The 14,202-nt window shown below is 43.4% G+C and overlaps 1 protein-coding gene across 4 annotated transcripts in view; it reads right to left on the minus strand.

Moving 5' to 3' along the window:
• pank4 (pantothenate kinase 4 (inactive)) overlaps positions 1-14,202 on the minus strand; it is a 67,415-nt gene that overhangs the window by 23,145 nt on the left and 30,068 nt on the right. For all 4 annotated transcript variants that reach the window (XR_013500533.1, XM_078238792.1, XM_078238790.1 and 1 more), the window contains 3 exons: positions 11,826-11,981; positions 6,857-6,969; positions 3,811-3,898 (listed from right to left, as the gene is read on the minus strand). Coding sequence is in view for 3 of the 4 variants with exons in the window: in XM_078238792.1 (XP_078094918.1) it covers positions 3,811-3,898; positions 6,857-6,969; positions 11,826-11,981 (357 nt within the window). In the remaining variant the exon portion in view is untranslated. The remainder of the gene's footprint in view (positions 1-3,810; positions 3,899-6,856; positions 6,970-11,825; positions 11,982-14,202) is intronic.

Below are 14,202 nucleotides of genomic sequence, written 5' to 3' on the forward strand. Positions count from 1 at the left end.
CCTGCCAAATCCTTTGACGCTCGAACTAACACAAAAGCAATTGAAAAGGATATTGGTCAGGGCTAACCCCACACTGCCCCACCTCTGCATCAACTGAACCCAGCCAACTGCTACGCATTGGAAAGAGATATACCTCTTTAAGGATCATATTGTGACAAAGGAGATCAGAGATTACTTTTCCATTATTGAATAAAGGGGTTAGTCATGCTAGGGTTTCACTTTGCGACACCACAATTCCCAGTCAGAATGGAAATGATTGCACAATTCTCGTTAACCACTGCGGGGATTAATTTTACACATATCATTTTCAGTATAACTATTCTCCACTCACTGAATTTTGCTGCAGAAATCACCATGATTTGATTGGGTGATGCTGCTGTAGTTTACATCACAAATTGGGTTTGCTGTAACCTTTATCGGCACTTTTTAAATAGACTCTGTCAATCATTTGTTGTCATGCTGTTTAGATTGCTGAGTAAATAGACTTTTGTTTTCTGCAAAACAGATTGTTTTAGCTGCAAGTTTTGCTGCAAGTCCCATCCCACCCACTACTCACTGGCTGATACGGTGACAATAATAGATTCTGAATATCCAGGATTCTGTCAAGCCTATATAGAAACAGTGCCTTTGATTTGAAAACTGTCCCCTTTAAGTAATTTTCAACAGACATTTTCGAAGAAAACAGCAAGGCAAAAGTGCACACTGCCAAAGGAGGAAGCAGGGTAATAATTAAAATAATTGTTTAACTCCAGCATTCTGCAACTGCTTAGACTCTAGAGATATTGGGCAGAATCTTACCAAAATGGCAAAGTGTCAGGATCTGACTGAAAACCGGCGTGTTTCTCTCCAGAGAAACAGGCAGGTTTTCTCTCCAGATCTTACGACTCTTTGTCAAAAGAAAGTAGAAGGGAGGTGTTTTACGCGGTCATTTTGAGCAGCGGGGCCTAAAGACGCTGGCGAAGTCGGCTCCACAGAGATCGGGGTGCCGTTTTTAAAGGGCGCCCCAATCAGAGCAAAAAATTATCTTCCCCCAACCCCCATCAGAGATATATCAGGGGCTCAATCCCCACAAAGTCATTGCCAGCATCTGCCTCTCAAACTCCCCCTTCCCCCCCACACACAATCATCACCGGCATTTCCTCCCTTTCAGTGCACGCTCTCGCTCTGCCCCCCCCCACACACCTACATGATACAACTCCCCCCCCCCCCCCACATGAGGTTCCCATGCACAGGTTGGCACTGCCAGGTTGGTACCCGGGAAGGGCAGTGCCCAGGCATGTCCCTCTCCCCCAGGGGCTATGCTCACTTTTGCACCCCCCAGAGGGATCCCCACAACAGGTTCACGTTTGGGTAACCCCGTTGTGAGCCTCGCTGACATGACGGCACACCGGCAAGGTTTGAAAATACAGCAAGGGGGGGTGGGGGAATATGGAGGGGGGTCTGATAATTAAATTAAAATTTATTCAAATACATCTCACCCCTTGCCGGTGACGAGGGGCGGGGAAAATCACGGAACACGATCTCTCCGGAGTAAAACGCATTTCCCGACTCTCTCCTGATTTTCATTCTGCACCATCATTCTCTCTGATGGCAAATGGGGGCTGAAAAATCGCTCCCACCGACACTGGTTGAATGAATGTTCAACTTTCAGTCCAAATGTTAAATTTGTTTAAACAAACCCATTTTAAAATTAAATATTGTAAAGGGGGCAGCAAGGAAAAATAACCTATTTAATCAGATCTCACGTATTCTGTTTAGGCCATAAGTTAAGCAAGTAGATTAAAAGAATCAACTATTCTTTTGAATTTTGGTCTCACCTTTGATTTGGATGAGAATATAGGAGGCATGGTTAGTTAGCTTGCAGATGACACCAAGACTGGTGGCATAGTGGACAATGAAGAAAGTTATCTCCAATTGCAACGGGATCTTGATCAATTGGGCCAGGGGGCTGACGAATGGCAGATGGAGTTTAATTTAGACAAATGCGAGGTGATGCATTTTGGTAGATTGAACCAGGGCAGGACTTACTCAGTTAATGGTAGGGCGTTGGGGAGAGTTACAGAACAAAGAGATCTAGGGGTACATGTTCATAGCTCCTTGAAAGTGGAGTCACAGGTGGACAGAGTGGTGAAGAAGGCATTCGGCATGCTTGGTTTCATCGGTCAGAACATTGAATACAGGAGTTGGAACGTCTTGTTGAAGTTGTACAAGACATTGGTACGGCCACACTTGGAATACTGTGTGCTATTCTGGTCACCCTATTATAGAAAGGATATTATTAAACTAGAAAGAATGCAGAAAAGATTTACTAGGATGCTACTGGGACTTGATGGATTGGGTTATAAGGAGAGGCTGGATAGACTGGGACTTTTTTCTCTGGAGCGTAGGAGGCTGAGGGGTGGTCTTATAGAGGTCTATAAAATAATGAGGGGCACAGATCAGCTAGATAGTCAATATCTTTTCCCAAAGATAGGGAAATCTAAAACTGGAGGGCATAGGTTTAAAGTGAGAGGGGAGAGATACAAAAGTGTCCAGAGGGGCAATTTTTTCACAGAGTGGTGAGTGTCTGGAACAAGCTGCCAGAGGTAGTAGTAGAGGCGGGTACAATTTTGTCTTTTAAAAAGCATTTAGACAGCTACATGGGTACGATGGGTATAGACGGATATGGGCCAAATGCGGGCAATTGGGACTAGCTTAGGGGTTTTTTAAAAAAGGGTGGCATGGACAAGTTGGGCCAAAGGGCCTGTTTGCATGCTGTAAACCTCTATGACTCTATGACCTCAGCCACCACTACCCACCCCCCGCCGCCCCCCCAACCTTCAGTAGCATTTTGTTTAGAACCAAGTTCTTCTAATAGTATTTGCAAATGTCCATTTCCACTGCATTTGATTTTCGATTTCCAATTTGTCCTGTGTAATTTAATAATCTTCTCGTTGCTGTGTCTTGCGTTGCCAATTCTGTGTTGAACTTTATCCTTACCGTGTCCAGGAATTAAGAAGTAATTTCGAACGGTTTCGAGAAGCTTGTCAGTGGGATTGTGGAGTGGAGGCTCGTCATACCCCCAGGGGGAAGGGAGCAGTGAAGTTTTGTACACATGATTTTAAAAAAAACAAAAGTTTGTTGGAAGGATGGGGTGGCAGGAGGTGGTGGAGAGAGAGAGGAAGCCGTTGTGCCGGTTATTGATGTACCATTGTTATCATTCACCAAAAAAAACCCACACACACTTTCCTATATCTATAAATATAAAGTGGTGTTTGCCCATTGATTTAAAAGACAATTCACGGTGTTGTTAAAAAAAAAGGCTAACTTTAATGATGCGGAGATGCCGGCGTTGGACTGGGGTGAACACAGTAAGAGTTTTAACAACACCAGGTTAAAGTCCAACAGGTTTATTTGGTAGCCAACACCATTAGCTTTCGGAGCGCTGCTCCTTGGCATCCATCTGACGAAGGAGCAGCGCTCCGAAAGCTAATGGCATTTGCTACCAAATAAGCCTGTTGGACTTTAACCTGGTGTTGTTAAAACTCTTACTAACTTTAATGAGGCAGTTGACTGCAAATGTTTCTAATAACTTTGCAGAGGATATTTTCTCTCAGCATTGCCCTCTGGTAGCAGGTTTGGCACCAGTACACACTTGAAATATTACAGGAGCTTTTTTAATCCTCAAGTGTAGCATCATCATCACAGGCCCCAGTTTGCCATAACCAATGCAACAAAAGGATCAAAGACATTCGGCCAAAGCTTTCTTCCGCAAGGCAAATTACTGATATTTCTTTCTGAGGAAAAGTAAAGGAAAGCAGGAGTGCCTACTTTTGAGTAAGGATCTGGAAAGTTGAATTCATTCAGACAGTGCTCCCGCGTGTCCAATAAGCTTCTGACTGTTAGGGATCCGTACGCACTGAGAGAAAAGGGAAGTGAAAAAGCATTTTCAGGATATACCAGGACAGCCAAGTGCACAGAAATCTACGTTTAAAAAAAATACACAATCGTAATGCATCCCAAGGCTGCTGTGCTTTGTAACTAAGCCCAGAGAAAGGTGGAAATGTAGAAGGTGTGGCAATAGCAGGATCAGGCATTGCATTGATGCCTTCCGTATTGAATTGTCCACTGACATTCATTGTCCAGGCTCCTCCATGAGTAGCAGCTACTCTCGTGGAGCATTGGAAGACTCCCACTACCTCCAGTGCAGGGTCTGGCAAGAGTCTGCATCTTCAAGAGGAGGAGGAGGAGGGGAGAAAATGAATGCACAATACTTCAAATTGTGAATTTTTGGTCTGACATATATAATTTAACACTATAGAAAAGAAAGATTTACCAAGTCAAGGGTTTTTGTCCAAACAATTATCCATCTATTTGACAGCAATACTTTGTAAAATAGCAATTCTGATTGGTCACAAGCCTTGCTGTGACTACTTAATGATCGGAATATAGGAACTGCTAGCCAACAAAAAGACCAAGGTCCCTTGAGTTCACCTTCTACCATCCTGGCAGTCGTCTAATACAAGAATAATGAAAATTGTTGAGCAATCATAGTAATTGATCACAGCAATTTGGCATGTCCTCTACGACTCTCACCAATTTTTACAGATGCACCATAGAAAGCACTCTTTCCGGATGTATCACAGCTTGATATGTCTCCTGCTCTGACCAAGACCGCAAGAAACTACAAAGGGTTATGAACATAACCCAGTACATCACGCAAACCAGCCTCCCATCCACTGACTCCATCTACATTTCCCGCTACCTCAGAAAAGCATCCAGCATAATCAAGGACCCCACACACTCTGGACATACTCTCTTCCACCTTCTTCAGTCGGGAAAAAGATACAAAAGTCCAAGAATACGCACCAACAGACTCAAGAACAGCTTCTTCCCTGCTGCCATCAGGCTTTTGGAAAGACCTATCATACATTAAGCTGATCTTTCTCTACATCCTATCTGCAACTGTAACACTATATTACGCACCCTCTCCTTTCCTTCTCCCCTATGTACCCTATGAATTGTATGTTTTTGTCTGTATAGCGCGTAAGAAACAATACTTTTCACTTTATCCCAATACATGTGACAATAATCAATCAAATCAAATCTATAATTATTCTATAACAGATTCAGACATGAGGCAAGGAATCTCCCAGTGATGGTAAATTTTGAAACAATAGAACCAAAGTTACTTATTTTGCCCAAGCATGCTTCACGTAATAAATCATTTACACACCAATAGCAAAATATTATTTTGTGAAAGGAATCTATCGGATTTATACTTGAATGAATCAAAGCTATCTAGCTCCACCATTTTCCAATGGATTCTGTTCCATCAACTTACCACTAACTTGGTGAAATAACATTTCTGCAGATTACTTCTGAATTTAACATCTTTCTAGTGTAGACTGTCTCCTCAGGTCCTACTATTCTGGATAAGGGGGAACACCTGGGCGGGAATTCTCCCAAAAAAATTCTAAGTGTCGAATTCGTGTGAAAACTGGAGTAATTCACGCTGGTTTTTTCAGTGAAAATTCAAAGAATCTCCCACACTCTGTGCACTGCAGAGGTCACAAGTGTGAATATCATTAAAAATCAGTGGGCAGGGCCTATTCCCGCTGGAGAGGCTGGCAGGCAGCATAGCTGAGCGGGCCAAGGCATATGCGCCAATCTGTCAGCGCCGAGATAGGTGCATGTCCTGTGGCCCCTGTCAGCTGGCTTTCTAATTGCTGGCCAGCCCCCTGATCCCTGCAGTGCCAGCTCTCCGAGCCCCCCACTGCCAGCTCTCCGAGCCCCCCACTGCCAGATCACTAGCCCCTTGACCATTCCCGGGCCATTGCCATTTTATCGATTTACATAGAATTTACAGAACAGAAACAGGCCATTTGGTCCAACTGGTCTATACTGGCATTTATGCTTGACATGAGCCTTCTCCTATCTTCTTTCAAAGTTTAAAGTTTATTTATTTGTGTCACAAGTAGGCTAACATTAACACTGCAATGAAGTCACTGTGAAAATCCCCTAGTCGCCACACTCTGGCGCCTGCTCGGGTACACAGAGGGAGAATTTAGCACGGCCAATGCACCTAACCAGCACCTCTTTCGGACTGTGGGAGGAAACCGCAGCATCCGGTCAGGGAGTCCAGAACCAGGGGTCACAGTCTGAGGATTCAGGGTAGACCATTTAGGATGGAAGTGAGGAGACATTTCTTCACCCAGAGTGGTGAGGCTGTGGAATCCATAGTTGATGCCAAAACATTGAATGTATTCAAGAGGCGGCTGAATATAGCACTTGGGGTGAATGGGATCAAAAGTTATGGGGCGAAAGCAGGATTAGGCTATTGAGTTGGACGATCAGCCATGATCGTAACGAATGGCAGAGCAGGCTCGAAGGGCCAAATGGCCGCCTCCTATCTTCGATGTTTCTATGTTTCATCCGGAGGAAACCCACGCAGACACGGGAAGAACGTGCAGGCCCCACACAGACAGTGACCCAAGCTGGGACTCGAACCCAGGTCCCTGGTGCTGTGAGGCAGCAGTGCTAACCACTGTGCCACCGTGCTGCCATTCACCCATGAGGATATCCTCCTTCTCCTTTCTCCCTCAATTGCTTTTCTAGATTCCCCTGAAAGCATCTATGCTAATTTCCTCAACCATTCCTGTGGTAGCATGTTCCAGCTCAAATTGACCATTCGATATATCCCAACATCTGACTTGTTGAAAAGTCAAATGTTTATATGTATTGCAGCAAAATAAGGATTTAGTCCCAGACACTTGGAAGTGGTAATGTTTTCAAAACTGGCAACACCACTGAACTGTGAACTTTTTATATTAATCTACAAATACTTTGGATTCACATAGAGCACCGCAATACTCACAACGGTTGATGCCTCAATGTTTGAAGTTTGTGCCTGTATTTTTGCCGAAATTTCTCTGCTCGCTCTGTGGCATCCAGTGACTGTGGTTGGCTAGCGACAGCCCGCTTTACTACCTGAAACAGAAGTAGTAAAAACACAGCTTCATATTGGAACAACCTCGTTTAGCTGATCTAATAAAGTTTTATGGTACAATGCTTTGGAACAGAGCGAGTTATAAAGGAAGAACTCACATTTATGTTGTGTCTCACCATACCCAGAATATTCCAAACTGTTTCACAACTAATTAATTTGTTTTCATAGAATCCCTACAGTGCAAAAGAGGCCATTCGGCCCATCAAGTCTGCGCCAACTCGCTGACAGAGTATTTTACCCAAGCCTTCTCCCCAGCCCTATCCCTGTAATCCCACATATTTACCATGGCTAATCCAACCTAACCTACACATCTTGGGACACTAAGGGGCAATCATCTTTGGACTGTGGGAGGAAACCAGAGCACCCAGAGGAAACCCACACAGACATGGGGAGAATACGCAAACTCCACACAGTTATCCAAGGCCAGAATTGAACCCAGGTCCCTGGAGCTGTGAGGCAGCAGTGCTAACCACTGTGCCACTTTGATGTGCAGACTGCTCTTATGCAGGGCAATGTGACATCCAACATTCAATACATTAGTTGACTTAAATGAGCAGGTCATTTGTAGTGTTAATTGTGGAAGAGCATTTCTTTCATCATTCCCAAACAGCCCTGGATTTTGCCTCTAATCTTCAGAGTTTGTTGACAACTGACAAAGACATAGAATTCCTACAGTGCAGAGGAGGCCATTTGACCCATCGAGTCTGCACTGGCCACAATCCCACCCAGGCCCTATCCCCGTAACCCCACATATTTACCCCGCTAATCCCCTGACACGAGGGTCAATTTAGCACGGCCAATCAACCTAACCCACACACATCTTTGGACTGTGGGAGGAAAGCGGAACATCCAAAGGAAGCCCACGCAGACACGGGGAGAATGTGCAAACTCCACACAGACAATGACCCAGGGCCAGAATCGAACCCAGGTCCCTGGCGCTGTGAGGCAGCAGTGCTAACCACTGTGCCACCCCGGTGCATCTGCATCCTCAGATGCTAAAGTTCCGGAATTTCAGCTCTCAACCTGTCCGCCTCTCTCCACATTTAAGACACTCCTTAAACCCGCCATTTTGACAAAATGTTGAGTAACCCAGTGTAATACTTCCTTCTTCAGTCTGGTTTCATTTTTTGTCATGATTACACTTATGTGAAGTGCCTTGGTACATTTTACTACACTGAAAGCATTATGTCCACCTCAGCTGATATTGGGCAGCCAGCTGTAAATTCATTAACAACGCAAAAACAGAAAAATGCTGGAAAATCTCAGCCGGTCTGACAGCATCGGTGGAATGAAAGTAGAGCCAACGTTTCGAGTCTGACGAAGGGTCATCCAGACTCGAAACGTTGGCTCAATGCTGTCAGACCTGCTGAGGATTTTTGTTTCAGATTCCAGCATCCGCAGTATTTTGCTTTTATAAATGCATTAAGTTTTGTCCATTTGAAACTCCTTCATAATTTATCAGTCCCATAAAAGTTTAGTGGCTTACTCAGCAATAATACATCTGCAAAAACAAGTAACAAAAAGTACAAAAAAGACAACAAGCGCACTTGTCTGTGCTTCAGAGAAGAATGTATTTCCCAGAATCTGGCACACAGTAAGCTCTCAAATCTGGAATGTTTGTGACCAAGGCATTTCTGGATTTCAGAATCATGTTAGGATGCCCAATCACAGGTATGTGAATTGGATGCAAATATTTCCCTGAAACGTAAACAAGATAAAGCATTCGGAAGCAGTAATACAAGTGCTTTATTTATTAAAAAGAGATGAAACTTGCAATATATGGGCAATATATATTCTGAAGAATTGAAAAAGGAGACAGAATTAGCAGCAGACCTCAATGACCTTAGTCATGGGCGGCACGGTAGCACAGTGGTTAGCACTGCTGCTTCACAGCTCCAGGGACCTGGGTTCGATTCCCGGCTTGGGTCACTGTCTGTGTGGAGTTTGCACATTCTCCTCGTGTCTGCGTGGGTTTCCTCCGGGTGCTCCGGTTTCCTCCCACAGTCCAAAGATGTGCGGGTTAGGTTGATTGGCCAGGTTAAAAATTGCCCCTTAGAGTCCTGAGATGCATAGGTTAGAGGGATTAGCGGGTAAATATGTGGGGGTAGGGCCTGGGTGGGATTGTGGTCGGTGCAGACTCGATGGGCCGAATGGCCTCCTTCTGCACTGTAGGGTTTCTATGATTTCTATGATTTTTTCTAATCCATCTTGCATCCAGAATGCCCTTACATAGTGGTTCCCAAACTATGGGTTGCAACCATAGAATAGAATCACAGAATCCCTACAATGCAGGAGGTGACCATTCGGCCCATCAAGCTTCACTGACAACAATCCCACCCTATCCCCGTAACCCCACGTATTTACCCTGCTCCTATCCCTGACACAAAGGGACATTTTAGCTCGGCCAGTCAACCTAATCTGCACATCTTTGGACTGTGGGAGGAAACCGGAGCACCCGGAGGAAACCCACGCAAACACGGGGAGAATGTGTAAACTCCACACAAGTCACCCAAGGCCGAAAATGAACCCGGGCCCCTGGCGCTATGAGGCAGCAGTGCTAACCACTGTGCCACCCCGATGGACTTGCAGAGATAGCTTTTGGGGTCGTGGCAAATCTTTAAATTGCCCCTTATTTGAGATTTTCATTATTTAAGAAAATTGCAAGATTTTCCTGATTATTTTCCAAAGCCATTTTCAAATTTCAACACTATTCAGTTCTAACACTAATGTCTGTACAATTATTCCTATTGTATTATCTAATAAGTTATTTCCACATTTATTTATATACTATACTGGAGGGCTTGTTTGTATAAATAGGGTTGTTCCAAAATGAAGACTGGGTTACAGATCTTGGAAGATGACAAATCTCTCACCACGATCTGATAGCTTCAGGTCAATGGGCTAGAAAATGCATCTTTTGAGCAACAAGGCTGACCACTAAGTGAGCTTTTAATTACTCAAAATACTATTGCATTCCTTACTGTCTAGCTTATCTGAAAAGCATAACAATCTAGGCATCTGCTCCGCCTGGCCTCATTCAGATTGAAGGGATTCTAACGTTTCTCAGTATGACCACTGAAAGGCAATGTTGCTCGTGACAGGATCATTCTCATTATGTTGCAGCAACACAAATGTCCAGTCTGGGAGTTGCATATGCACTCAAAAAACAAAATTCCAGCTGGTGTTGCTAGTTTTGGAGTTCCAGCTTCAAGAGTGTATTGATCCAACCTCCCCGTATAAATGCAGACACTGCAGTATTGTGCCAGTGTGGTGCCACACAGTGGCAGGATGTGGGTTTCTGCCTGCAGATTTCCCAGCAGAAGGTTGCCAACCACAGGGCTTTGCAGAAGACTGGGGTTAAATCACTCACCTTCCAGCAAATGGCAAGTCTACGAAGGTACCAATTTCACCAATGTAAAACGAACCGTAAAACACAAAACAAAAGGTCAATGGACTAAATCCAGGAAATCTTTGAATCCGAATAGGATTGTCTGGAAACGTTTAGCAAGTCAGGTATCGTCTGCAAAGAAAGGAAAGTGCTTTCTCCTTTCAGGCATCACCCTTCATCAGAACTCCGACGCTGAGCGTTTCCAGCATTTTCTGTTTACGTTAAAAACAAATAAAAAGACCTTCAATTCTCTACTGCCTTTTATCGCTCGACATCCCTTATTGTTATTAATGAAGCACTTTTGAACTGTAGTCACTGTTGTAAAATATGCAAAACACAGCAACTTATTTGCCCATAGCCAGGTCCCATAAACAGAAATTAAATAAATGACTAAATATACTGCTTTTTAAGTTTTGGTTGGGCGACAAATATTGGCCAAAATACTGGGGAAAGTTACCCTGCTCTTTTTTGTAATAGTGCCATGAGATCTTTTATGGCCACCTGGGAGGCCTTGGTTTAATGGTTCATCCTAAAGACAGCATCACTGACAGTGTAGCACATCCTCAGTACAGCATTTTAAGTGTCAACCTGGATTATGTGACCAAGTTGCTGGAGTGGGACTTGGATTTTCACAGTGTTAATGTAAGCTTACTTATGACTTATAAATGAACTTTAACTTAACTTTAAATCCAAGACTTAATGCCTCAAAGGTGAAGGTCTTACTCACCAAGGTGACTAACAGAAAAGTAATAAATATTCCAATTTACTGGATATTGGTTTTGAAAAGTCCTAATTTTATTTCAGTGGCTTAGTGGGCACAAGGTGTGTACCAATCTATACAGACATTACTAGATCCAATTTCTAATGCTGATCTCAGCTGATGTAGCTTCTAGGGACCATCATCTTTACCTTTGTTGGGCTAAGGAGGAGGAAATAAAAATGAGTCAGGATTTCTGTCTCTGATAATTACCCAGCAAATCTTCCTGAAAGTGTAGGACGTGGATCTCAACAGAGTTGAGGGTCAAACAGCTCTGTGATGCCCAGCATCCGGACATCCATTTTTCAGGTTTACACCTACCGACTGCCTTCATGGACAAGGCATTGGGCAGCTGCCAGTGTCTGTGGAACTGAACCTTGATGGGAGGGAACATCCTAAGCAAGAGAGGGAAGGAGGGTAAAAAAAAAGAGGGGGGGGGGGGAAGAATTGTAAGAGCAAAACCTGGAAACCAACAGTTCCTGATTGCACCTAAAGAGATCAATAGCTCCTGAGGCAAATAGAATGGATGCATTTAAGGGAAAGTAAGAAATAGAAGATTACTTTGATAGGATTAAATGAAGAAGAATGCCAAGGGGCTCATGTAGAGGGTAGACATCAGCATAGACCAGTTGGATCAAATGGCCTGTCTCAGTGCTGTAAATTATACGCAACTCTATTTATGTAAAACTTACACCATCTAAAGCATCCTCGAAGCAGCTCAGCCAATACTCCCTTGCCATGGCATCTTCGGTAAGGTCAACCGTATCTGGGACATATGATGATGCATCTAGAAGGAGAGGAAGGTTCACCAGCTGCCGTTCCAGTCGGTCCATCTCCAGCATGTCAAACTACCAATGAATCAAACCTTCAGTTTACTGCATGAAGCAATGATTTCCTTTAATTCCTTATTAGACATATTTTGTAGCATCTTGAAAATGTGAACATATTAGTGGGGGGGGGGGGGGGGGGAGAGAAAAAAGAGAGAGATAGAGAGCACACACGCCAGACACTGCATTGCTGTTGGTGTTTATGCTGGCAAAAATCAGAGTTTCTTCCATTTTTTGCTCAAACCACTTGTGTTGTACTAGAACCAGCTCGAAACATATGGAAGACTTTTGAAGCATTGTAGCCACAAAAGCTGGACAACAAAATTCACTTACATCTCTCTTTATTAAAATGAAGGTGCTGCCACTGTCACAATAGGAGGTAGTAGAAAAATCAGTTCGGATAAAGTAAAGAATTAAAATGTTGACCACACCCCAAGTGGAAAAGTCATCCAATTATGATGGGATGCATCCTTTTGATTGCTGTGGAAGGATGGAAACTGTAGAGGCTCTGACCATAATAGTCCAACCATCCTTGGACATGGAGCAATGCCAAAGGATTGGAAATTGATAACATTTGGAGTCATTAATTTAGGACAAAATTAAGTGACACTTGGAAAATGAAGTGTCAATAAATGAAAGCCAGCATGGATTTGTTAAAGGAAAATTATGTTTGACTAACGTGACTGAATTATTTGATGAAATAATGAACAGAGTGGATTGTGGTGGTATGGCTGATGTTGTTCATAAGGACTTTCAGAAGGTGTTTGATAATGTACCACATAATAAGAATTCTGGTGAAATTAATGGCCATGTCATTAAAGAAAAGGTGGGGCAACATGAGGGGAAAAATACGCAGCAAGTAATAATCTGAAACGTACTTTCTGAAAGACCAATAAAAGCAGATTCAATAATAACTTTCAAAAGGGAACTGGAGAAATATTTAAAATAGAGACATTTACTGGACTTTGGGGAATATCAAGAGAGTGGAATTAATTGGATATTCTTTCAAAGAGTAGCCATAGACATGATGGGCTAAATGGATCCTTCTGTTATATCAGACTATGATGTGGAGATGCTGGCGTTGGACTGGGATAAACACAGTAAGAAGTCTCACAACACCAGGTTAAAGTCCAACAGGTTTATTTGGTAGCAAAAGCCACTAGCTTTCGGAGCGCTTGCTGCTTCATCAGGTGAGTGAGTCACTCACCCTGACAAAGGAGCAGCGCTCCGAAAGCTAGTGGCTTTTGCTACCAAATAAAACCTGTTGGACTTTAACCTGGTGTTGTGAGACTTCATACTATATCAGACTATAACATGAGCCCCATCACCCACCCACTTAGAATAATTCTTTTAAAGCACATACTTTAAAAATTACAATTTTGGGGGCATTTTAAGTGCAAGGATCACAAGTCCTTCTATTCCTTGCTGCTTAATACCAAGACACCCAAACCTCAGTCTCACTGTTGCTTGACAGGTGGTATCAGTGCACACACAATTGGCACTTTTTGAAAAACTGGAAGATATAGGAGTAAAAGCCAACCTGCCTATTAGTGTCATTCAAACTGCAGCATCGACACATCATTCCGAGCACAGACAAGCCAAACAGGATTACACCCTCCAGTGATTTCACGCCCCCCCCACCCCCAAACCCCCCCACCCCGCCACAACCACCCCCAGAATATGCAAACAGTAGGAGCAATTGCAGTCAAACGGACTCCTATCTATACTGCAGTGGGGAGTAATGGGCAGCAATTGAAGGGCATGGCTATTTAACCTGCTTATTCTCAACGTCAACTATCCCCGGCAGCTGTCAATTATTCCTTTCTGTTCCCTCTTTCAACAGGATGAAAATTATTCTGCAGAGTTAATGCAACAAAGCAAAGGGGAGAAAAGAAATGAACAGGATCACTTACTGAAAACTGTAGAAGGATTAACAGAACGTGGAGACGACCAGGAAAGGAATGAAAGATGCAGGTTAGAACTTAAAAGTGCAAAATGAACAAAAGAAAATAAGTGAGCTATCCCTGCAAACCCCTGCACACAAGATGCTTGCAGTATTCATCCTTCTCTAGCCATCATCTTAAGCTTTCCAGAAATTCTGGCACCTCAAATTATATGGGCAAGACTTTTAGGATCCATTTCGGGGAAGGGAGTGGATGACTTTCTGCTTTTTAAAAATTACTTCAAGGCTTAAACAGCTTTCTTATCGCCCCGAATTCAATACGCTCGTTTTGATTAAGAA

The sequence above is a fragment of the Mustelus asterias genome, chromosome 22 (assembly GCF_964213995.1).
Source record: "Mustelus asterias chromosome 22, sMusAst1.hap1.1, whole genome shotgun sequence".
In the NCBI taxonomy this organism is placed as follows: domain Eukaryota; kingdom Metazoa; phylum Chordata; class Chondrichthyes; order Carcharhiniformes; family Triakidae; genus Mustelus; species Mustelus asterias.